Genomic DNA, 25,524 nt, shown 5'->3' with positions numbered 1-25,524 from the left:
CCTCAGTCAAATTAATTTGTGGGAAATCTGAATCTAGCTTCATGAGGAACAGGATTCCACACAGTACATTTGGCATCCATCAGGCAGTCTCACTTGAGAGGATCATAAGAGTAGATCACTTGATGGAGAGTCGGGTGAGCTCCCCCTCTGATGAGTGCAGTATCTGATCAGGGAGCAGTTGATGTTATCACTATATGTATAGAAGAGAAGCCTGTTTCACTCCCCAATGCTATCACCTCCCTTTGGCAATCATTAAACCCACATACAAATATGTGCTTTCACATCTGAACCTTTGGTGTTGCCAACATAGCAGTGTACTGCTACATAATGTGAGTATTAAAGGATGCAATCATTAAAATCTAAACTTCTTTCGTATCGCATTGTGAAATCCAAATTGGACTGCAGTTCTGCTTCTGCACATGTTTTATTGTGTAGCCAGATGGATTTATCAAATGCAAGAAGATAGTGTTCTTGTGCTAAAATTGCTAGATTATAAAAACATCACATTATAAATGTTGGGAGTTTGTCAAATGTTAAGATAGGGGCTGGATCGTTCAATCATTTGGAATGGTTCTCAGTACAGAGATTGAAACCATAACAAAGTTGAATTTTACACTTGTATTGTAAATAGTGTTTATGAGTTTAAGTTAAAAAAATTCATGAACAATTTCGATCTTTAAAAGATGTTTTTTTAAGGTGTAAAATGGGCCTTCCAGAATATCTTAGTTAATTAAAGCTTTGAGGATTGTATATGCTTAGCACAGTAATAAGAGAAATCTAATACTCAAACCGAAACACAGCCAAAACTATGTCGACAATATGAATTGATAGCTGTTGTGAAGAGAGTTACAAGATTAATTCAATCAAAGAGCTCTAATGATGACATACATAATTATGACACATATAGCGCTTCAGCAGTTTGGTTTATGGTTTTCAGCAGAACTCTAAGTTGAATTACAGGTTTAGAACGTTCATTTAAGCGAAGAGAAATATTTAAATAACACGTTATTATTTTTAACTCTTTGCACAAATTACGATCATTAAATAGAATTTGTTTTAGTTTAAATGATTGGAAGGAGAAAAATTAGGAAGAGATTCTGTTTCCAGTACTTCAGTGACCAATGTTGAAAGGTGTTTATTTCGATGGATGTGGTCAATTGGACTCAGGATTGGAATGAACAGTGAAGTCCTGAAATGGAATATTTTGCTGCTGAAACTATGATAGTGCAAAAAGGAGGTGGCTTGAGTAATGTGAGGGACGCTAATTCCGGCATAGTAGCTTACCGTGGAGAAACTTGTACCTTTTTTGTGTGTGTGTGTACGCGTATAATCAAGAATTGCCACATATTTGTTTTCTTTGGAGGCAAAATAATAATAATCCTTGCATCTGATATAGAGCTTTTCATGTCTTCTAGACATCTCAAAGCGCTTCACAGAATATACTGTAAAGCAAATTGACTTTTTTTTTTTTTAATTTATTTTTATCCCCGGAAAAGCGATCTGCAAATCAACTAGCAACCAGGAACTTACTGCTAGTCCAAAATACTGAGTTCTCAAATATACAACCAAAGGGTTAGTGAGTTTCCTCCTGGGTGAAAGGGGAGATAAGCTGGATCTCCTTGGGGCTGAGCCAACTCCAAAGTGATGTGCCTGACATTGGAATATGGTAATTGATTCAACCCTTTGGTTGGACTTGACAGTTGGCTTCCTCTGTTCGGCAGATCTGCAGTATTCCTAGGCACTCTTGATGACAGGCCAGCCAGCCAGCGTGGTTTGTTAGTAGGACTCGGAAGGAAATACCATTTACTGGGGGCCAGGATTTTCCCTATTCAGCTCTTGTTAATCCTGGAAGCCAAAGTCCAATTGTGTAGAGTGGTCCTGGCTGGACAAGAAGCAGGAAACTTGCAAGATAGTACTCGTCATGAGAAGTTTTGCAGTTTCAACTGGTTAATGTGGGGGCACATTCCATTCCAGACAAATGCAAGTTTCCATGTTTAGGTGGTATGATTGTGTGGAACACTGTCATGTTTGGATACTTTAAGCATGAATTTCCGTATGTGATAGACACCTGGATGACCAAATATTCTTTTCAAATATCCTATTCTAGCTTGTTATTCAGCATTAATACTTGCTATTGTTTTTGCACTGGTTTGCACTGCATTGGTTGTAAAATAGGAACTCTTGAGTATGAAATTAACTGCATATTTTTGAAATACCAAAAAGGTATTTGCTCAAAATGTTACATAAATTTTGACTGGTCGAATATTATTCCTTTTGGTCCTTGAGTGACTGACATAGATTTGATGGCTGTAACATGGCCATTGCGACTTTTCCCCAGTGCACGTGATTGGTAGATTGATAAAATCATGGCGTTAGTATTCTATGGCCATCGTTATTTTTGGCTGCTAAATGGAGCAGATTTATTTCCTGCTGATGTTGCTGGTTGATCACATCAGACTGAATAGAACATCTCATAGACAGCTGATGGAAATATATCAGGGCATGGTCTACAGCAACGCAGTGATTTTTGACAAGTCAAAGGTACTGCCTAGCAATTTGTAGAATTTAATCTCTCCCACAACAGTATTATGGAGAAGGTGGCGATAGTTTTTTTTTGGGCAGCCCAAAACTTGTGTTTTAACGACTAGAAAGTGTTCCTTACAATAATGACCCTTTCACTCGGTTCAGATCATATTTATAGATGGAGGTTACCGCTATGTACTTATAGTGCTCAATCATGACAGTTCCAACTGCGAACCTTGTTATCAAACTTCTTTTAACATTTTAATAAAATCTTTCATTTTGGAATCAATTAGTAAGTTTGAGTTTACAGTTATTTGACCTCAAGTGTTCGACCCACTCAGCTTCGTATTCCAGTGGAGCGGGAAGATAGCGTTATAGTCAGTATATTGATTTGTCTCTACTCCCGCATAGCTCAATAAAATGGATTCATCGCAACTAGCCTGCTGGGGACATGTGGGGATACAGCTCTATAGAAATAAAAAATTCTGGCAAGAAGTACAGATACTGAGAAGCAAATGTGATGATTCCTGATAACCTACATTATCCCTCTTTTTTTTTACTTCTGTTACCAAAGTGAGATGCCTTCTTAGACTTGAGTTATTTTGTACTTCATCCTGTCCAACTGAGACCAGCTAACTTCGCACAAACTGGGATTCAAACCAGTGACTTTCTGGTCTCTAGTGTTTATTGTCATCCCGTTTGAACATCCTCCTGATATGAAAGACACTATACAAATATAATTTATTGTATTTGTTGTTGTTTAATAGTGGCTATACAATTTACATATTATTGGATTGTTGTATAAAGTTGTTGATTTATCTTGCAATTTTCTTGCCTGTTTAAAAATTCAATTGATGATTTTCCCACAAATATTGATCTTTCTGCAGAGAGGAAATGTCTTATTTAAAGGTTGACAATGTCAATAGGACTGTTGGGAATATGTTTATATTTACATTTGTGCTATTCAAAATGATGTTTGATAATCGTCAATTTTTTTTATTTGCACGCATTATTAACGCATTGCTACAACTAATTCTGAGATAACATAGATGCAGTTTAAAGCCCTTCTAGACAGCATCAAGATTGTTGGCATTGAAATTTCAATTTATGTTTTCCATAGGTGATATCTGATGCTAAATTAATGCCAGTGTATCTCAACTAATTGAATTTGTCAGTCTGTATCAGCCTGGCTTGGTTGGCAGCTCTGAATCAGGAGGCTGTGGGTTCAAGCCCTATGTCAGGACAATGAACTCCTGTTGAGGCTGATACTCCCAATGCAGTGTGAGAAGTACTGATTGTTGGAGATGCCATTCTTCATATGGCACATTAAACTGAGGCCTCGTCTATTTGTTCAGGTGGATGCCAATAATCCCATTGCACAATTCAGAAACAGAAGGGAATTTCCTGCAGTGTCCTGGCCATCAATTTCCTAGATAAAATTGGTCATTCACTTCACCGTGGAGTCCTGTAGCTCAGTGGTTAGAGCACTTGCTTTGCAAGCAAGAGACCTGGGTTCGATTCCCGGCAGGGTCAAACCTTGGGCAAGTTTCCTTACTCCACACGCCTAATAATAATCCCTCAAAAAAAATTGGTCATTTCAATCCACGACTGTTTGTGGGACACCGCTGTACGCAATTGGCTGCCTCATTTTGCCCACAAATATACAGTCAATTCATTTTACAGTTTATTCTGTGAAGCGCTTTGAGACGTCTAGAAGACGTGAAAAAGTGCTATATCAAATGCAAGGATTATTATTATTATGGTTGTTTGTGGCTCATCACCCAACTCCACAGGCTTCCCATCACACAGAGAATATAGTTCAAGATCCTGGTCTTCACCTTCAAAGCTCTCCATGGTCTTGCTCCCCCCCATCTCTGCGACCTCCTAACCCCCTACCAACCTGCCCACTCCCTCCGTTCAACTGGCTTCAGCCTGCTTCACCTCCTCCGCTTTACCTGCCCACTACTGGCTAGCGGGCCTTCAGCCACTCTGCCTCCACCCTCTGGAACTCCATCCAGCAGACCTCCACCTCGCACCCTCCCTTGCCTCTTTCAAGACCCACCTCACGACCCTCCTCTTCGACTGTTCCTTTGATCATTTTCCTCCCGCTGCCCTCCACCCTCACTAATCCCAACTCCCAAACACTGATTGTCCAGCGCCTTGGACCGATTGTCCTCCCAACGTGAAAGGCGCTATACAAATGTAATTTTGTTATTGTTGTTGTTGCTGTGTGCAAATTGGCTGCCGGTATCAAATGTAAGGATTATTATAATAATAATACCCGGGTCCAACATCACTGTTCCAGAATGATTTGTATTCCTTTGGCAATTTGGTTATATCAGCCCATTTGATATAGCCTGATGAAAAAAGGCACAGATATCCTCAATACAGATAGACCACTTTTTGAATCAGGAGAGAAATAGCCATAAGAGAGTCGCCAGATCAGTAGGAATGCTCTCTGAAATATACCAGCGTGGAGCAACTAGAATATCCCAAGTTCAAATAACATTTCTTTGCCACTTGTGACAGCTCTCATTGCGTGGGAAATTGGTACAACTGCCCAGACTCCAGGCAGTCAATTGATGAGAGAGAGACTTTTTAAAAATAATACTATTAAGCTTATGTTAATTAATAATAAAAATAATGATAATCCTTGAATTTGTTAGAGCTTCACAGAATAGAATGTAAAGTTAATTTAATTAATAAATGAATTAAGCGAACATTTCGCTCCTCCAACCCATAAAACTCTGCAACTTGATGTTCATTGTAATAATTAAAATGCACTCTTAGGCATAGGTTGGCTTTGTCACACAGCCAGCTTTAATATCTGCACAGTAAGTGGAGTCCTGTAGCTCAGTGGTTAGAGCACTCGCTTTGCAAGTGAGAGACCTGAGTTCAATTCCAGGCAGAGGGCGAAACCTTGGGCAAGTTTCCTTACTCCACACAGAGCCTAATAATAATCCCTCCAAAACAAAACAATAATAAATTGGTCATTTTCGATCTACGACTGTTTGTGGGACATTGCTGTGCGCAATTGGCTGCCGCGTTCACCCACAAATATACAGTCGATTCACTTTACAGTGTGTTCTGTGAAGCGCTTTGGGACATCCTCCCGATGTGAACAGCGCTATATCAAATGCAAGGATTATTATTATTATTATTATTATTATTATTATAGTAAGGTGATTTCTTGGCAGGTGCTCTGATGGGAGGCTGGTACAGTGGATATTTATTCTGGAGAGATAATAATAAATATAATAATCCTTGCATTTGATACAGAGCTTTTCACATCTTCTAGATGTTTCAAAACGCTTCCTAGAATATACTGTAAAGTGAATTGACTGTATATTTGTGGGCGAAACGCGGCAGCCAATTGCGCACAGCAGCGTCCCACAAACAGTTGTGGAGTGAAGTGACCAATTTATTATTGTTTTTGATCAGATGATATCAGATGGGATGAAGTGCCTTCTTCATCTGAACTAATCTTATGATAATCAACATCAAAGATCTACACGTAGAGGAAGGCCATTGTCTAGATTTTGTTTGCTGACATTTTCGATGAAAGAGGCCTTTGGAATATTCTTTTTGCACAAGAGGCACTTTGCAGTCATCTTTGCTTCTGCGCCATGCTTTTACCAGTTGTTATCAGTTCTGATCTGCATTCTCTTGGTATTATTTCTCTTTAACACACACTCCACTCTACAAGGGAAAAAAAATGAACTGATTGCAAAGGTTCAGAATATCTCTGCCTCAGTCTTCTGATGATCAACAGAAAAGTTGCACTGAAGTATTGTGTTTATATTCTCTCTGAGAAAGAAAATTGTTCACTGGGTGGTTGTAAACGGTCCTTTGACAGGTTCATAGCTACTGAAGAATAGTAAATATCTCGGCGTTGAAACAAAACACCCCAAGAATAATACAGGTCTTGGTACAATCTCTTCTGTGCAGAATGTTTCCAGATTTTTATGTAAGATTATGCATAGCTTACATATACAAGAGAGTGGGGGAAAAANTCACCAGTAGCAGCTCATCAAGTTTGATCCTTGGGAGAATCACGCTACTCTCTCCTCCGTTACATAATACCCATTACCCACCTGCTCATCATTCCTTGTGCTGGCTACTTCTGAGGGAGGAGAATAAACAGAGAAAAAATAAATGTGCAAGGAATTTTTGGTGATGAAATGATTTATCTGAGAATATTCCTCCCATTCCCGAAGGCAGTCAAGCGAGCTCCAAGAGAGGCCGAACACCCCAGCCCCCCACCAACTCAAGAGGATTGCTCAGGGGATCCTTGTACACTCTGGGATGTTACCCCACGTGAAGGGCACTATGTAAAAGCAAGTTGTTGTACATTACTTCACCACGACTGATGGGTTTTTTACTGAAGTGAGCATGAGTCTGGTTTGACTTCAATACTCCTTTTTCTCCATTTTAGTTGCTTGGTGAACAGTTCAACCAAAGTGAAAATGTGACCTTAAATTAGGAGCTCTCTTATCTACTGGTCCTTATGTATTCATAATCCATAATTTGATTTGCTGAGTACGAACAATCCAACGGATGAATGGTTTTTGGGTATTCTTCTGCCTAGTTTTGTCGGGAAAGAAAAGTTTGTTACATTATCTCCAGGCAGCTTTTATATTCTTAAGGTTTTCACATGTGGTTTGTCAGGTGCAATACTCAGGACATACCGCTAATAGGATTAGAAATGAGTTAGTCTATTGTTTGCCTTGTAAAATTAACTAGAGATTTTACTGTGCCAGATCTGTGAGTGCATGTACCTTTCGGTTCATTGAAATTGTATACTAATTGGGCTGATGGTTCTACCTATGTTTATACATTCACGTTGATTGTGAATCTCATAACGGAATTTATCTTGTATATTATTTTTCGAGGTGTTTAATAACTTTGCGATTAAAATAAATTAGGTCAGAACCACTAAGGCAAAATCTCACAATTCACAGTTCAGTGCATGTCTTGGCATGACGTCCTTATGTGAAAAGCATTGTATAAATATATTTTTAATTGTATTTTACTATAATTCACATGCGCAAAGAATTGAGATTGCACTCCAAATGGTTGAAATGTAGTTGTTTGATAATAAATAATCCTTGTATTTAATATAATACCTGTACTATTCAAATACCTTAAAGCATTTCACAGGCAAGTTCTGTAAAGTGTAGTGTATTTGTAGGCAAACACGGCAGCCAATTTGTGAACAATGATCTACCCAGACAATTTATCTGGTGAATTTTTAGTCAGGAAACCAGGAGAAACTTATTTTAATGTCTCCCTCTCTAACAATCTTTAAGACCCGCCTTAAGACCTACCTCTTCAGTTACACAGATAGCCATCTTTCCTTAACACTCTCCCTTGTTGGGGGCTGACCCCATCTGCAGATCATCCAGAACTCTGCAGCCCGTGTCCTCTCCCACACCAGGCTTCGTGACCCTATCACCCCCATCCTCGCCCGACTCCACTGGGTTTCCATCACACAGAGGATACAGTTCAAGATCTTGGTCCTCACCTTCAAAGCCCTCCATGGCCTTCCTCCCTCCTACCTCTCCGACCTCCTAACCCCCTAGCACCCTGTTCGCTCCCTGTGCTCAGCGGGCACTGGCCTGCTTTACTTCCCCCGCCTTACTCAACCCACTATCGGTGGACAGGCCTTCCGCCACTCTGCCCCAACCCTCTGGAACTCCATCCTGCAGTCCCTCGTTCTTGCCCCCTCCCTCGCCACCTTCAAGACCCACCTCAAGACCCTCTTCTTCGACCGTGCTTTTGATCTCCCTGCTACCCCCCCGCCCTCCCCCCTCCTCCCAACCCCCAGCTCGGGTCCACAACTCTGTCTGTCCAGCGCCTGTGGACATCCTCCCGATGTGAAAGGCGCTTTACACATGTAAATGTATTGTTGTACAGCACACAAGACGTTGCTCCATGTGAAGGGTGCTAAATAAACATATGATTTTGTACTGGAGCATAGTTTTGTTTGTTTAAAATGACTTATGGAACAAAGCTAACTGATTTAAATTCATTATCTTTAATTTATCAGGCTACATAGCAAGTTAATTTATTGTACTATTGTTGAGTACATATTTTCACAAATCACATCACATATCCAGACCAAAATTAACTCTTAAGTTGCACCACCTCCATACAAAAAACTATGTTACTGGGCGATGAGAATTAGATATTTACTGCATTCTCCAAATATTACATTGTAATTTGTTAATAAACTGGAGCTCTTATGGTCTGTTAGTGAGGATTGACTAACTGGTTGCACTGCAAAATCTTTGTGCGAACAATTTGAAATGAAATTTAAATTCTAAAGCTCTTGTTGGAGTGAAAATTAAATAAATATTCATGGTGTATTTCATAAAGTGATCGAGTAGCACTTTGAGGATGACAGGATAAATGATTAGCCTGTCATCAAAATGAAGCTTTTTAAATGAAGAGAAAAAATGTTGAACTACTTGCTAATCGTATGTTTGTATCTGTTTTTTTCAGGTATGAGAATTCTAGTGACTTTACTACTTGATACTCTGCCTATGTTAGGCAATGTCCTTCTCCTTTGTTTTTTTGTCTTCTTTATATTTGGGATTGTCGGAGTCCAGCTGTGGGCCGGTCTACTAAGGAACAGGTGTTTTTTNGAAGGCAACTTTGCAATGTAAGTGTATATTCATCCCTCCCCTCTTTTCCAAATGTTGCAACAAATTGCTTACGAGGTATTCTGTGATCTAGGTTTAAGAAAGATCAGAAACTAAGACGAGCTCTGAATGAAAGCAGACTGACCAAGTGTAATAGCTCCTACGATGTACTTTTTGAATTGCATCGATCTAAAATGTGCTGCTTGACCTTCTGATTGAAATAGTCTGTTGATACTTGCTTCACTAAAAAACAAAGGAAGCAACGTTCATTCTGCTTCTGTTGATATCCGTACTGTACAGCAGCTCTATTTACAGTACCAACTATTATGGAGAGGCTGTTATCACCTAATGGAATTTCACACCTTAGAATGGCCTGGCTGAGTATTTGGTCAATCTTTATCCATGAGTACAATTAGAGCCCCTCATCTTCCCACAATTATAATGAAATATCATGTTTTAGAACAGGATCACTTTGGCAGATCTGAATCCCATATCCTCATTTCCCATTCCTTTTTTTGCATTTTTGTAATACATCATTACACAGGGACGTAAACAGCACACAAAGCATCAAGGTATTTTTCATATTGATCTGCTGGAACCACAAATCAGATTTAGGGAATTAAGTCATATAGAGCAGCACTGCCATATCTATGAATTAATAATAATGGCAATTTCAAAACCGTTCACTTTTTGCACAATCTGAGCTTTTTGTTTGATTTGTATTTTTCTCCAGAGAGGATTCATCATTAAGCTTCGTCAAGTGACCACCTGCACATCATACTCGATGAATGCTTGAAAAATGAGTAGTTAGAATGGAAAGTGGAAATTACAGCCGGGCTTGGAAGGTTTTCTCTAGCGTTATCTGAAAAGATCCATTCAGGAAGAAGCAATCAGAATTCACAGTAATAACCAATGAATCATTCACAAAGAATGCCTTGGTATATTTCAACAGGTACTTATGCCGAAAGAACAGCATATAATTGTGGTTCAATAACTCGGGTGTGAGACAGAGTTATACAATTTGTGAGATAAATACAGGATAACTCTTGGATCTGTTTTAACCATCATATGGAAAGAGGATGGCTTGAGTTTAAAAAAAAACTTTGATGGGACCATTGGCTTGACCATTGGCATCTATCTACTATCATATTCTATATATTATATATAATATGATTATATATATTATATATTATATTACAAATTGGCATCGACCTGACATCTATACTAATGTTAAAAATCACCCTTTGGCTGTGTTAGGAAGCTCCAAGACTTTCAAACTTATCTGATGAGGTCCAATAGGGGGAAATCACGCTCCCCTCTGTTAGTAAAGAGAGCTGCACAACAAGTGACGCATTGATTACTCTTCTGGAGTTGCTTCTGCTCTTTCTGCTCAGTCAATTGTGGGCTGACTCGAATAAGATTGTGGGCATTTTCCCTTGAGATTTTATAAGTAATCGCTTTCAATTTCCCATAATTGACTAATACGTATCAACTAGTACCTGGTGGTGGGGGAAACATTTAGAAAGGTTGCTACCCATGATCTGTATATGGGTGTTGTTGGTGCACAATTGGTTGAGGTCAATGGCAACTATTATTGTGAGGCTGTGGTCTACAAAGTAGATCTTAAATGCTGCATTGCCATTCAGAGGGTTTTGATTAAAAGCATTGGAATAGGTTATTTTAACTCTGTATAATTCACTTGCAAGACTGCATTTGGAAAGTCTTGTGCAAGTTTTTGGACTTGGCCTCCAAAATAATACTGAAGCATTAAAGGGGTTTTAAGGAAAAGAGCCCAGTATGATTTTGGGGAGTTACTATGATCTGATCAGAATGAGCTTGCCCTTGCTGGAGACGTATTGCGTTGAGATACAGTCTTGAAAATGTAGAAAAGCACTAGCACTATGGTTTTGATCCAGTTATTGAATTGAACTATAAGACCGGAACACACAAAATACAAAAAATTGATTAGCTATCTTAAAAAAATTGGGATTTTCCTCCCAACATGTAAATACTGCATAGATGCATGTCAATAATCAAACATTAAAATAACTTTTTTTAAGAAATAACAAGAGACAGCTGAATATCTCTCTGAGGTAGAAGGTTCTGGAATGAGAGTAGTGATAAAGATGATTAAATACAATACTTAGTGGAAAACGGTAAGATTTGAGCGCCATGGGACCATGGAAATGCTATCTGTAAATGGTGCAGTAGAACAAATATAGATTTTAGTGGCAGATTGACAGCCTGGCAATTTTACTTGATTGACTTGGCAGGTGAAATCAAATTTCTCCCAAGTTTTATCAGTGAATAGTCTCCTCCATCAGTACATTAAGTAAGCTGGGAAGAGTACATGACTTGTATTTGGCATTTGGAGGAGGTGGTTCAGTGAGCCAAATGGCTTTTTCTTGCTACATGCTTAGTGTGTTTATTTCTTGTAAGTTCTATTTAATTTGACAGGATAATGACTAGTTTAAAACAGTTGCACGATTATCCATTGCATTCGCTATGGATTTTCATCATTGCATATAAAGTTCCTTTATTATTTATCAATTTAGTTTTCTGGAAAAAAAGTTTGGTTCTGAAAAAAATGCTTCAGAGGAATCTTCTTGCCAAAGTGTAATGTTAGCATTGAGTAAAGTAACGCTTCATTTGGTTTCACCTCGTGTAACCACATGCTCTCAGGTCAGAGAGGTCACATACAGAATAAAGCCTAATTTCCACTTGATGCATATATGAGGGGGAAGGGAATAGAGGGGTATGGCAAGGGTGGGGGTTGATGTGGAGAATAGACAGTAGCGTGGACTAGTTGGGCTGAATGGCTTAGCATTCTGTATCATTCTAAATAATTCTATGTAATTCCTCTTCCTCAACAACATACTATAATAATAATAATCCTTGCATTTGATATTATGCTTTTTGAGACGTCTCAAAGCGCTTCACAGAATATACTGTAAAGTGAATTGACTATATTTTGTGGGCGAAACGCGGCAGCCAATTCCACACAGTGGCGTCCCACAAACAGTCGTGGATTGAAGTGACCAATTTACTATAATAATAATAAATTATTAACCCAACCAGAGTATTTAGAACTTTCCCAGGGTCAATTTTCTACTTTCTACACCAGCCATTTTCATGGTCTGAGTGACTGCAACTGTCAGTGTTTTGCCAATTTTCAAACATGCGTCCCAGAACTCCACCTAGGTCTTAGCCAGAAAAACAATTTGGTTTTAATATTTAGGATCGCCAGGTGTCTGACACACTTGGAAATCCGTCATTGTACTTAAAGGTCTCCAAACTGACATAAGGTTGAAAATTTTGATTGTCTGTATTGAGTATGGACCAATTCCCAGAGAAATGCACTTGACTGACCTAATCCTGGAGGGATTTTAAGCACAGGTTGGCAAGAGCCAATGCTTGGGGGCCCCAGGGCATGCATTGGTAAACTGCTGGAGTTTAACCAACTAAAACCACTCAGCTTTCCATTGTAGACCCTGGCAAGCTTCCTGCTGTTGTTTAGCTAGGACCATATTGGACCATTAGAGAATTGGCTTGCAGGGTTAATGGGAGCTGAGTAGAAAATGTCCTCAGTATATGACATTGAGAGACCAAAAGATGTGAAAAGGGAAAACCTTTTTTAAAAAAGTTAAAAGTGACTTCTTAACACATTGTCCTGTTCCTAAAATGCACTACAGGGGCACCTCAATAATTACTGCTTGCTATGAACAACGGTTTTCTTTGACGTTCCACTGATACTCAGGACATGGGGCTGTAACCTGTAACCATAGCAATCTGAGGTGAAGTGAGTACCTAATAGATTGTTGTCCCGTCAGGATGCTTAAAACACTTGAATGTCAGACAAAAATATTCACGCAAGTCTCTCTCTCTCTCTCTTCCCCCTGACTGCGTGCAGTGCAAACCTAATTTATCTTGCATTTGTGAGCAAAACCCTGACAGAGTTCGGTTGCCCAATGGCCAGTTTAATGTACGTACTGCATTCCATGCACGGCACTTCTATGTTGGAACACATTCTGGAAAAGAGCATTATTTCTAAATAGTTTAGGGACTGCTGGATGCACAACTCCATTATTATCTCTGCCTGTGTTATCTTGTTCTTTCAGTGCAGAATATGGATTTTTTCAAAAACAAAGTTAAATTCCTTCACCCTTGGTAAATCTATGAAGAATGATGTGATGGCATTGAATGAAATAATCTATCTAAGATTTGAAATAGTCTCCGAGGTATCACTGACGGAGTGTCATTCTATTTTCACATACTTAGTTGTGAATTTCTATTCTTGATAGCATTTTTTTTAGGAGAGAATGAGTTTACCGGAATACTTCAGAATCCAGTGCTTTGAGATCCAGGTTTCAATTGTGACAGAGAAAACAAGGCAGAGGAGATCTTTCATGTTAACGTTAAAGGGTTCACAAAGTTGATGCTACAATGTGTGCTTTGAAACCCAATCAAATCACATGTACCCTGAACTGACTGGCTCTAGTTCCTTTACATTCACGTAACTGTGAATGGTTTGGTGGAGTTTGTGGTTATCCAACAACACTGCTTTGTGGAGTGGTAGAAAAGATGCAGTTTGTCCATGTAATTCTGGTATGTTGCCAATTATAGATGGGTCATTGGAGACCTAATGAAATGCAAGCCACTTCCCCTGAGCGAGGGAGTCAAATAAGAAATCAGTTAATCCACAGTACCGTGGAGTGACTCGCTCAAGTTTCTTATGTGTGTTATTGACAGAGGTGTGGAACAGGTTACCTCCCCCAGCTTCCCAGTTTACTTAAAGTACCGACAGAGGAGAATATTCACAGATAAGGGTTGCCATATGTCAATAAGGACATGTCTGCAGGTGAGTGAAGGGGAAGGATTTCTGCCCACATCTTTGACTGGTCAATAAACTGAGAACTGCTGCTCACAAGCCAGAATGCTCTTCTTGCCTATGTGTTAGCTCTTGAATGTTTTTTGTTGCCTGATCATATACACACCCTCGATTGACTTTCAACATCTGCTGCAACCGTGTTTGTTAGTTAAAAATGAGCAACTGCTGTGAGGATTATTTTCAGCATTAAATATTTCTCCCAGCTCTGCAGTAGGATTCCTTTCACACCAGGAAGTTGTTCACTGACGTCACTTACACACGTGTTTGGGAATGGCTGAAGACCAGTATAGAATCATAGAAATGTACAGGACAGAAGGCGTCCATTTGGCCAATCGTGACTATACTGATATTGAAAGAGCAATCCGTTCAGTCCCATGTATCTGCCTTTTCCCAAAGCCTTGCAGATTATTCCTCTAGTTCCCTGTCAAAAGTTAATATGGATCCTGCGTCAACCACTGGACATGCAGGGCAGTCTGCACCAGAGTAACTCTCTTTGTAAAAATATTTTTCTTAATTTCCACCTTTGCGCCTTTGTTAACCACATGAAATTCATGCCCTCTATTCACTGACTAGAAAAATAAAACAGTGGAGATATTTGTTCTCTCTCTACTCCTATCAAAAGCCTTTGCAATAGTAAAGTCCTCTAACAGGTTTCCCCTCAAGCTTTTGTGTTCCAATGAAATAGGCACAGTTCCTCAAGCTTTTGTTCATAGGTCAAACCACTCATCCCTGATATCATCTTAATAAATCTCTTCTATACACGCCTTTTTAACCCCCTGACATTCTTCCTAAACTGGACGCAATATTGCAACCGCAGTAAAACTAATGATTTTCACACCTGTTTGATTTTATATTCTATTCCTCTATTTATAATAACAATAATAATAATCCTTGCATTTGATATAGCGCTTTATCAAGTCTTCTAGATGTCTCAAAGCGCTTCACAGATTATACTGTAAAGTGAATTGACTGTATATTTGTTAGAGAAATGCGGCAGCCATTTGCGCACAGCAGCGTCCCACAAACAGTCGAGGGTTGAAAGGATTGAGGGATTATTATCGGGCATAAGGAGTAAGGAAACTTGCCCAAGGTTTCACCCTGCTGGGAATTGAACCCAGGTCTCTCGTTTGTGAGGCGAGTGCTCTAACCACTGAGCTACAGGACTCCACTGAAATTTTTTTATAAAAGTCATTCACTTTCTTCACAGTTTTGTACACCAGTCAGAAAGTATTGAAGCCACAAAGTACCATTGCTAAATGTAAAGCAGTATCTGTCCAGGTGGTCACGTTTTTCAGATTGAGTGAGTAGCCCCTTTCCTTCCCAAATCAATGTCTGGGCAGTTCTTGATCTCCAAACAATCAGCAACACTCCAAATGGAGAGAAGGGGAAAGTGGAACATACACAGGAGACGGAACATCTCGGTGGGAAGCCAAATCCTCCAGCTGGACATGAGAAGTGAGAGGTATAAGAAACTTTTGACCTCAGGATTTTTAAACAAAGCTTTTACTGACCATTTAGTAAACAGGGAGAGGGATATGGCAGCGGAAACAATAGTATTTTAATGACTTCCACAAAAAAAGTGCTTGAACGTTGAACTGGTAAATTTAGAAACATTTTTAATCATAGAATCATATAATTATGCAACACAGAAGGAGACCATTCGACCCATTGTGTCTCTGCCAGGTCTTTGAAAAGAGCTTCCAATTCGACCCCACTGCCCCGCGCTCTCCCCATAACTCTGTAAACTTATCCCCAAATAATTACCTCCTTCTCTTCTAAAAGCTGTTATCGAATCGGCTTCCACCAGCCTTTCAGGCAATACATTCCAGATCCGAACAACTCACTGTGTGAAAAACTTTCTCCTCACCTCCCCTCTGTTTCGTTTAACAACTATTTTAAATCGGTGCCCTCGGGTTACCGACCCACCCGCCACTGGGAATAGTGTCTCCTGTTCACCCGATCAAATCCCCTCATCATTTTGAAAACTTCTATTAAGTCTCCTCTTAACCTTCTCTGCTCCAAGGAGAACAATCCGAGCTTCTCCAGCCTCTCCTGATAACTGAAGCCCCTCATTCCTGGTACCATTCTGGTCAATCTCCTTCACACCCTCTCCAATGCCTTGACATCCTTCCTAAAGTGTGGGGCCCAGAACTGAACCCAGTCTCTCGCTGAGGCCTAACCAGTGTTTATATGAAGGTTCATCAGAACTTCCTGACTTGTGTATTCTATGCCCCTATTTATAAAGCCTGGTATCCTGTATGCATTTTTAACAGCTTTATTTACCTGTCCGGCCACCTTCAAAGATTTACTTATATGAACCCCAGGTCTCTCTGTTCCTTCACCCCCTTTTAAGATTCTACCATCTGATGTATATCTAGCTTATAGCTTATAATGAAGCCGGAATATATCCTACTCTTAGAAGGAGATGTTTACAATCTCAACATGAATTGTAACTTTATTAAAATAGTTTTCAAGCCTTGACCAGAGCTGCAGACATTCTTCTGATAGGTATCACAAAACAGTGACAGGAATGTTGCCTGTTACATTCATGAAAGGCAATTAAGGCCCCTGGCTAAAATGCCCTTTGTCCCTCCATGGGACACACAGCAGGCAATGCTTATGACTTGCCTCATGCTGCAATGTCAATCCTTTTTGCAAGCTGCACATGTCCACTTACCTCATTGTCAGCCTATTGGAGCATAACCCAGAGCAAGTTAGACATTGATGATGAATTTCAGTCCCCAGCCCCAAAAGGGCAGCTGAAAGCTCAAATCCTTTGTCACGTTCTTTGACTCTCAGCCCCGTGTGATACAATTACAAAGGAAGCTAACCCAGTAGCAATTGTTCACAAGAAAAACACCTACGAAATTGCCTGTATGTGCAATAATATGCCACCACCTCTTAGGAAAATAAAACTTGGTGGTACCTGCATTAAAAATGAATTGTATGAATACACTTCAAGTTCGTTCAAAGTCTGTTATCTAGCACAGCGTGATAACTGGATTTAAATATTGTCTCAGTAATTTCAATGGCCTTATATTTGTTTTTTCACATGTCCAAACATGATGTGTGACAGAGCTGCAAATTTACTGTGTTTGTTCCAACAGCCCATACATTTTTTAACTGTTTTTTAAAAAAAACATAATCTGATAAAAAATAGTTGTGGCCTGTATCGTATGTTCAACAGTATATAATGCATAAGACATTGTACAATAATTAGACTCTTTCATATATTAATGTACAATGGCTCAAACATTATTTTATCCTTTGCTAAGATGAAATGTTAATACAATTACAGTACAAATTTGTGTTTACATAGTGCCTTTTAGGTTGGGAAAAATGTGCGTTAATATAAAGTATAAGACAGCACTTTAGAAGCAGGAAAACACAGTCTGAATCAGAAGTCTTGCAATGGGTGTGTTTTTTGGGAATTGCACAGAAAGTATGGAGGATGCTAGCTTATTTTGCTGTAAATAGCAAGCTGCTTAGAATATGGAACTGTTAATAATAATAATAATAATAATAATCCTTGCATTTGATATAGCGCTTTTCACGTCGGGAGGACATCCCAAAGCACTGCACAGAACACACTGTAAAGTGAATTGACTGTATATTTGTGGGCGAACGCGGCAGCTAATTGCGCACAGCAGTGTCCCACAAACAGTCGTAGATTAAAAATGACCAATTTAATTATTGTTTTTGGTTTTTGGAGGGATTATTATTAGGTGTGTGTGGAGTAAGGAAACTTGCCCAAGGTTTCGCCCTCTGCCTGGAATTGAACTCAGGTCTCTCACTTGCAAAGCGAGTGCTCTAACCACTGAGCTACAGGACTCCACCTGGAGTTAATGGTAACTGGCCATGTGCACATGTGAATCTATTAAAATTCTTCAGTAGCTACTGACTGAAATAATACAGAAACATCTGTTTCTGCTAGAAAACTTACAGTTTAATTGGAGTTATGAAACCACCTGCAGGGTGTGTCGTGTTTTATTCATGTTTAGATGTTAGATTTGTCAGGCTTTTTTTTCTTTTTTTCTTCCTCTCGCTTCCATTGTCAGAATTTGACTCAGTTGGTTGCACTCTTAGTTCTGAGTCATAGTTTTGAGGCTCAAGTCTCATGTCGGGACTTTGAATTAATAGTCTACTCAACTGCAATGCCATAAGAGCACTGCAATGTCAGAGGTGCAACCCTTCCGATGAGACGTTAAACTGAGGTCCCATCTGCCCATCCAGTTGGACATTAAAGATTCCATGGCATGATTCAAAAACAGAAGGGAATTTTTCTCAGTGAACGTGAACCAAACTTTGGTCATCTTACCCTTCCCCACACTTGTCCCACCTCAACTTATTATAATAATAATAATAATAATAATGATCCATACAGTTTATATAGCTCCTTATCACAATAATAATGATAATCCTTGCATTTGATATAGCGCCTTATCATGTCTTCAAAATGTCTCAAAGCACTTCACAGAATGTACTGTAAAGTGAATTCATTGTATTTTTGTGGGCGAAACACAGCAGCCAATTGTGCACAGCAGTGTTGATTGCTATCCTTCTTCCTGCTTAGACACGGTACAATTGCTGTGAACATTTCGCAGATTCCACTCTATATTGAATGCTTTAGGAAGTCATGATCTTGAAATTAATTTCAATCTGTTAGTTTGTATTGAATCACAGGCACTTGAAGAAGAATTTGATTGAATGTGAGGGCTTCTTACCTTTGTGCACCCTTGATCATTTTTTTATACTGGTTTGCTCAAGTTTGCCAAGGGCTTATTAATAATAATAATAATCCTTGCATTTGATATAGCGCTTTTCACGTCGGGAGGACGTCCCAAAGCGCTTCACAGAACACACTGTAAAGTGAATTGACTGTATATTTGTGGGCGAACGCGGCAGCCAATTGCGCACAGCAATGTCCCACAAACAGTCGTGGATTGAAAATGACCAATTTATTATTGTTTTTGGTTTTGGAGTTATTAGAATATATTTGTGTTTCCTTGACTTCCTTTGCAACTGGAAAAGATGTTTTGGAGTTTTGGAGTTATTAGAATATATTTGTGTTTCCTTGACTTCCTTTGCAACTGGAAAAAATGTGGAAAAAGCAGCAAATTCCTTATGAAATGAAATAATGGATATCTTCAGCTGAGAGACAAAATTGTTTTACATTTCCAATTACATAAATCTACTCGGTCAGTCAGGAAAGTCATAAAACCTGCCCATGAGCAAAAATGTGCTATCTTACCTTTCAATTTAATGACCCCGCATTATTTGTTGCAAATGCGGCAAAAAGTGTATGATTTCAATTTCACATTGTATGAATTACAGCTCAGTATAATACAATTTACATTTATTTTGGGGCTTTTCGCATCAGGAAGACTTCTCAAAGCATTTGACAAAGCTATGTGCGCACCTGATTGGAGCCAAGAGGGGTGGGAAAAGGAAAGATAATTGAAAACATGGACATTTTTGTGATGTGCCTCGAACAAGAGGAAGGAGCAAATCTGAGGGGACTCTGAAATAGAGTTAGAGAGAACAGGAGCAAAATGGCTGAAAGCCCGCCTGCCGATGGTGTGGTGGAGAGGACAGAAACCTGAAGCAGCCCAGTATTTGCTGAGCGAAGGAAGCAGCCATGTCAGTGTAGTTGAAGGAAAATGCCAAGATAAGGTGCATAGCATTTGTGCTATCAGTGACTTACAATGGGCAGTAATGAGGTTGATCCTAGCATAGGGCATTGGGGTACAATACCATTGCTTGTCCTGATCCTGGTTTAGGGCATTATAAGCATATTTTATGTTAGTGTATTTAAAAGGAAACCTGTATTGTCTGTTGAAATGAATGGGAAACAGAGTGTTGAAAGTTGTGATACGTATGTGTGATTACAGTAATATTTATGTAGCTCTCAGTCTGATGATGGAAAGGGGGCGTATTTTGATGTTAGTGGGAGCACTCTCTAAATAAGATGAACCAGTTCCAAGGAAAAATGCCTTTTTCTTTGCTTTCATTCTGTCTCTTTTTTTCTAGATGGTTAAAGCAAAGGCTTGTAATAAATCTATTGTTTGTGCATGGACGATATTACCTGGCAGTGTAGCCTTACAGAGAAGAAAGCCTGATTTCTAGATTCTGTGGCACTGTTTGAAAAGAGAAGGGAGTTTGTAATTTGTAGGAAAAACATAGCAGATGTTTGGCTCAGAGCGAGGTCCCATAGACATCCTTCAGGTGAATGACCAGCTTTTCTAGTGTCCTGTTGGCTACAACGATGGGAGAAACCCCTTCTATTATTAAATAGTTATGGGAACTTTAACGTTCACATGAACAGGCAGGCAGGTCCTTGATTTAAGGTCTCATCTGAGGGGCAGGATGTCCGACAGTGCAACTCTTACCCCAGAACTACACTGGAATGTGAGTGTGGATGCTGAGCTCAGGTCCCAATGAGGAACTTGAATCCACAATCCTCTGACCCAGAAGTGAGAAGGCTACCAACTGGGATAAGCTCAATACTACAACATGAATTTAACTGTGAGCTATTCTATGTAAGTGTAAGATAGATAGTTTAAATAGAGAAGAGCATTCAGTAAAATAATCACTGGAACAATTTATTGGTTGTTCTTCCTTTGATCAGTAAGACTGTATGATTGTCCGATGGGTCAGCCATGCACTGGATAAACCTGCCAAGCTGTTATATACGTCACATGAAAGTGTGAGGTACACACCAGATTTCAGTTTAATCTTTCAGTGTTGCATTTTTCATTTTATGGTGAGATTTTCATGTTTTCTATATTTTCTGGACCAAGAAGTGCAGGGCTGGTAATTTTACCTGAATAATTGGAGGCACGATGTTGTTTATTTCATATTTTGAGCTGTGGGTCAGCAGTGACACATTTTAATAATTCATACTGGTATTTTCCCAGCGCCTTGTGACATCCTCCACATGTGAAAGGTGCTATGAATCCAAATATTAATTTGAAACTTTCACCTGTGGACATTGTTTTGTGATATTTATTTAGTTATTTCAGACGATCCCAAAAATACAGCTTCTGCAATAGTTTATCCAAAGGCTCAATTGTGAATTCTAAATGTTTTTGTAGGGGAATGTGGTTGTGACAGACCAACAGGTTAAGTTGAAAAACTGCAGATTTTCTCACCTGGCATACAAATAAACTTAAGAACTGATTTACTCAGTAATCCCTTAATCGGGAAATTGTAGAACTGCAAAGAAATCATATGCCTACACATGGTAATGCAAGAAAATAATTCCTTTGCACTAAAATTAAAACATGGAAATGCTAGATAACTACTTTTAATGTTTCAGCTAAAGCAATGATGCTGAGGGCTGAAAATACACCCATATTTACCAGAATTTACTGAAGAATTCTATGAAACTTCAGTTGCAGTTAGTTCTAAAGATAATGAATATTGAGACTCCTGAGGTTGGAGAGAGAGTGTAATGTCTGAGGCAGCAGCACAGTTGTGGCTGCTCATCCAGTTAAGCCCTGTGCTATATCACAAACACTTGAGGTGATACAACACTCAAATGCTAGTATTTGTTTTTGTTGTGCTGATTGACTCCTCGGGATTGACAACATGGAATAAACCACCTTTGTTGAAAATTAACTACAGCATGATTCAGTCAGAGATGTCCTGTAGTTTCCCAGAACAAAAGCTTTATTATGCAAGGACAATATAACTTTCTACATGGCATAAGGTGCATACAAAATATAAATAGTATTGACTGGATCAGTGAGTTAATCATTCCTTATGCTGTAAGTATCTATGGTAATTTAAGAGCAACAGCTTGACTTTTATGGCACATAAAAGGAAAATGTCTCAAAGCATTTTATAGAAATGGATTGTGAGTCCAGGTAGTAGAGCAGGAGGGGGTGGTGAAGGCACAATCAATGAGAGAGGTTTTTAGATGAACTAATTGTGCTTAGATTCTAATATTTCAATTGATTGTCAGCATTAAAAGAGAGTCTACGGCACAATACATTGTTCCAGTCCATATGTTTCACTGGTACTGCACAATGCCAGCTCACTTTTGTTTCTAACTAACATCTGCTGTCCCCGATTGTTGAGCTTACATTGCATTCTCAGGTCTCTGCACCCAGTTTCCTGAATGTCAAAGCAGTGTAGCTCAGGTGAACAGAGTAGAGACTGTCAGTGTGATAAACCATGTTGGATCAGGAAGTGCCAACTTTGGTCCATAGAGCAATCATTCCAAGTACTATTACAGGATACAGGAGATTTGTTTTAGCCCCTTGGAGGCCACTTGATCCCAGTAGAACAGTGATTTCCTGTGGATTGGAGCACAGCTGCTTAAGAGAAAATGCAGCTAATCGCTTTCCATAGTTTTGCTTGCTGCTGGTCTTGGAGCCATTCTGAGAGATGCTAGGAATTGGGGGAGGGGCATTATATCAAGTTCCATAAATATGGCAGTATTTTTGTAAATTTCACTTTTCAAAATCCTGTTGGTAATTAACATAATAAAATGGCAAGTAAATTACACTGTACTAAGTGCTGAAGAAAATAGGAACTATTCTTAACAATGAAAGAAGAGTCAAGTAAAACCAAAGTGCTGAATAAATTATGTGTTATCGAATGTGATTTTAATAACAATAATACTAATAATCCTTGCATTTGATATAGCGCTTTTCACGTCTTCTAAACGTCTCAAAGCGCTTCCCAGAATAGACTATAAAGTGAATTGACTGATTTGTGGGCGAAACGCGGCAGCCAATTGCGTACAGCAGCGTCCCCACAAACAGTCGAAATGATCAATTTATTATTGTTTTTTTTTCTTGAGGGATTATTATCAGGTGTGTGGAGTAAGGAAACTTGCCCAAGGTTTCACCCTGCCAGGGATCAAAGTATATGTAGACTGAATAAACACTGAGTAACGAGCTGTCACTTCACTTCTCAGGTATTACAATGTTTCGTTACCTTTATATTACCACGCTCATGGGGATGAGAGTCCATTTATTTGTTCACTGCCTCAAGATAACGGTATGCAGAAATGCCTGGAACTTCCGAATTTTAAAGAAAATGGAGCCAAATGTTTCCTCAGCCTGGATCCTTACAACCACCTAACATACAATTCGGAAGTGAGCAACAGAAGTGGCTGTATAAACTGGAATCAATATTACAACGTGTGCAACACCGGAAATGTAAACCCCCATAAGGGAGCCATCAATTTTGATAATATAGGATATGCCTGGATCGCCATTTTTCAGGTAAGACTCCCAAGTTATTAAAATGTATTTGTTTTTTTTCCCTCTTGAGTTTTTGATACCAGTAAACAAAAAAACTTTAAATTCCCTTTTTTTAATCTAATTGTCAAGTAATTGATTTGCTTTCCAGCTGTCACCATCCTGAAAACGTTCTGTCCACTGACAATATCTCACTGTAGCTGTTGAATAGCTCCAGGGTTCAATGCAATAATGAATTTGGACCGTCTCTCAACCAGATTTCCAGTGGATGTGGCCCATACCCACAGGGGGATGGGAAATGCAGAAAAAGAATCAGTCTGTTACTATTGACCAGAATGAGGTTGTGGATTAAGGTATGTCGGTGGCCACTTGGAGGCAGCTTAGCTGTTGATCTCAACCAGGCTGAACAAAAAGGAGCGTTTTTTTGTTGATTCCAAGATGGAAACCTGTTCCATTCTCTAGTGTGATCAGTCTTCACCTTGGTGACGTCAAACCCACTGACCATTTTTAAAAAAGCAATAATAAAGAAAATGCTCGTTCAAGCACTTTTGACAGGTTTACCTGTACCTACTTCACTACCTCATATTCTCATTAAAATTCACTGAAGAAAGAAAGGCATTATACAATAATTAGCTGTCTAACAGACCATTTATACAGAATTTGGCACTGATTTGAATATTTTTTCTTCGTTCAAAGGAAAGTGCAGTATAAATCAGTTTTAAGTGCAGTGTAAATCAGTTCTTAGGAACATGGATTCCATTCGGAGACCTACTCCAGCTTAGAAATTAGCTTCAGGAAGCAAATAATTGCTTCGATCACAATGTAAATCAGGTTTGCAGTATGGCTGCTATTGAGTGGACAAGGTTTTATACTTTGAAACATTTGCAAGTTTAAAGTTCTCACTTGGTGAATTAATTTGTCCTAAGAAAAGGTGAATGCTGCCAAGGATACTATCTCATTAATAATATTTTTTTATAATGCACGGAATTCTCAGCTAATGGAATGTTTGATTTTGCAGTGGGGAACATGAAACTGACTTCCAGTTTCTAATTCCTGTTATTGGCAGAGATAACAAACTGCTGCAGCAGTAATAATTTACCATAATGCACTCAGGGTGACTTCCAGTTGTTTCCTATGAGAAACAAAGTTGCATTAATGCTACTTTTTGCTCCCCCGAGTACAGTTGCATTTATATCACTCTATATCACTGAAGGTGTGAGGGTCATTTGCTCGCTGCCTTGAGACGATAGCAAACTGAGATGTCAAGACCTTTCGAATTTAAAAGAGTTGCATGCTCTGTGCTCTGTTGAATTTCACTGCACCTGGCGTCTTTTTTTAGTTCTATAGGGATCTCGTTGATTCATCCTACATAATAAGAAGCCCTTATAAATTATATAGTGCTGAAGCTTGAACTCTCGTCTCCCAGCAGAGATCATTTGACTCCAGCTGACGGGGCAACACAGATTTTTAAAACATGTATAACTTCACAAACACTCCCAGAGTTTCAAAGGAGGTCACTGTGTCCTCCAAGTTACTTAAAACCGTTTTGATAACCTAGCTGAATAATTCTTTTTGTTAATAGAAGACATCTTGAGGGCAATTGTCCCCATGGCAATAATAGTTACTGACCTTGGTGAAGTGCTGTTATGATGGGATTGGCCCATTATAAGCAAATGCTGTCAAGGTCACTAATTACTGACAAGGCAAGAATGTCCTTCAGTTTCTAAAGAAGTAATGAGATGCATAGTATATAAGTTTCTCTACTCTGCTGCATTCAGCATTCTAGGACTTTACAATTTTGACGATTGCGTATTTTAAACAAGCAGGTTCCTTCTTCAGAGGCTTGAGTTTGGCCCCTATTTGGAATTTAATAACAAATAAATTCTGGAAGGAAGCATAAGGCCCAACAATAATAACACTATTACAAGGAAATCCACCTCTTCAACCACACCTACCGACATCCGCCCCCTGCCACTTCTCCTTTGCTCAAGATCCTCACTTTCACCTTCACACCCTAGGACCTTCCCACCTGTCTGACCTGCTTGTTCCCCACTCCTCTGTCCACCCTACTCGCTCAGTTGGCACATACCTGTTATGCTTCCCCCTACGCCTCCATTGTGACCATATTTTCAGCAACTATACCTTTGGAACTTCCTGCCACAATTCCTTCACATCGCCCCTCTCTTTATCTATCTTTAAATACTACCTTAAGAGTTATCTCTTCGACCGCACCTTGCCTCGCCTTTCTCCCTTGCTC

General features: G+C 39.3%; 1 protein-coding gene and 1 non-coding gene across 2 annotated transcripts in view; both read left to right on the top strand.

The window, feature by feature from the left end:
- Positions 1 to 25,524, top strand: part of cacna1ha (calcium channel, voltage-dependent, T type, alpha 1H subunit a) — a 141,527-nt gene that overhangs the window by 13,175 nt on the left and 102,828 nt on the right. The window contains exons 4-5 of the mRNA XM_042340973.1: positions 9,028 to 9,187; positions 22,982 to 23,291. Of these exons, the coding sequence (XP_042196907.1) occupies positions 9,028 to 9,187; positions 22,982 to 23,291 (470 nt within the window). The remainder of the gene's footprint in view (positions 1 to 9,027; positions 9,188 to 22,981; positions 23,292 to 25,524) is intronic.
- On the top strand, positions 3,985 to 4,056 carry trnaa-ugc. The gene has a single exon. It is a non-coding gene; the product is annotated as a tRNA-Ala (tRNA).

This window comes from Callorhinchus milii, unplaced genomic scaffold (genome assembly GCF_018977255.1).
Source record: "Callorhinchus milii isolate IMCB2004 unplaced genomic scaffold, IMCB_Cmil_1.0 Scaffold16, whole genome shotgun sequence".
Classification (NCBI taxonomy): Eukaryota; Metazoa; Chordata; class Chondrichthyes; order Chimaeriformes; family Callorhinchidae; genus Callorhinchus; species Callorhinchus milii.
The sequence above is the reverse complement of the archived record's forward strand: the minus strand, read 5'-3'. Positions and strand labels throughout refer to the sequence as shown.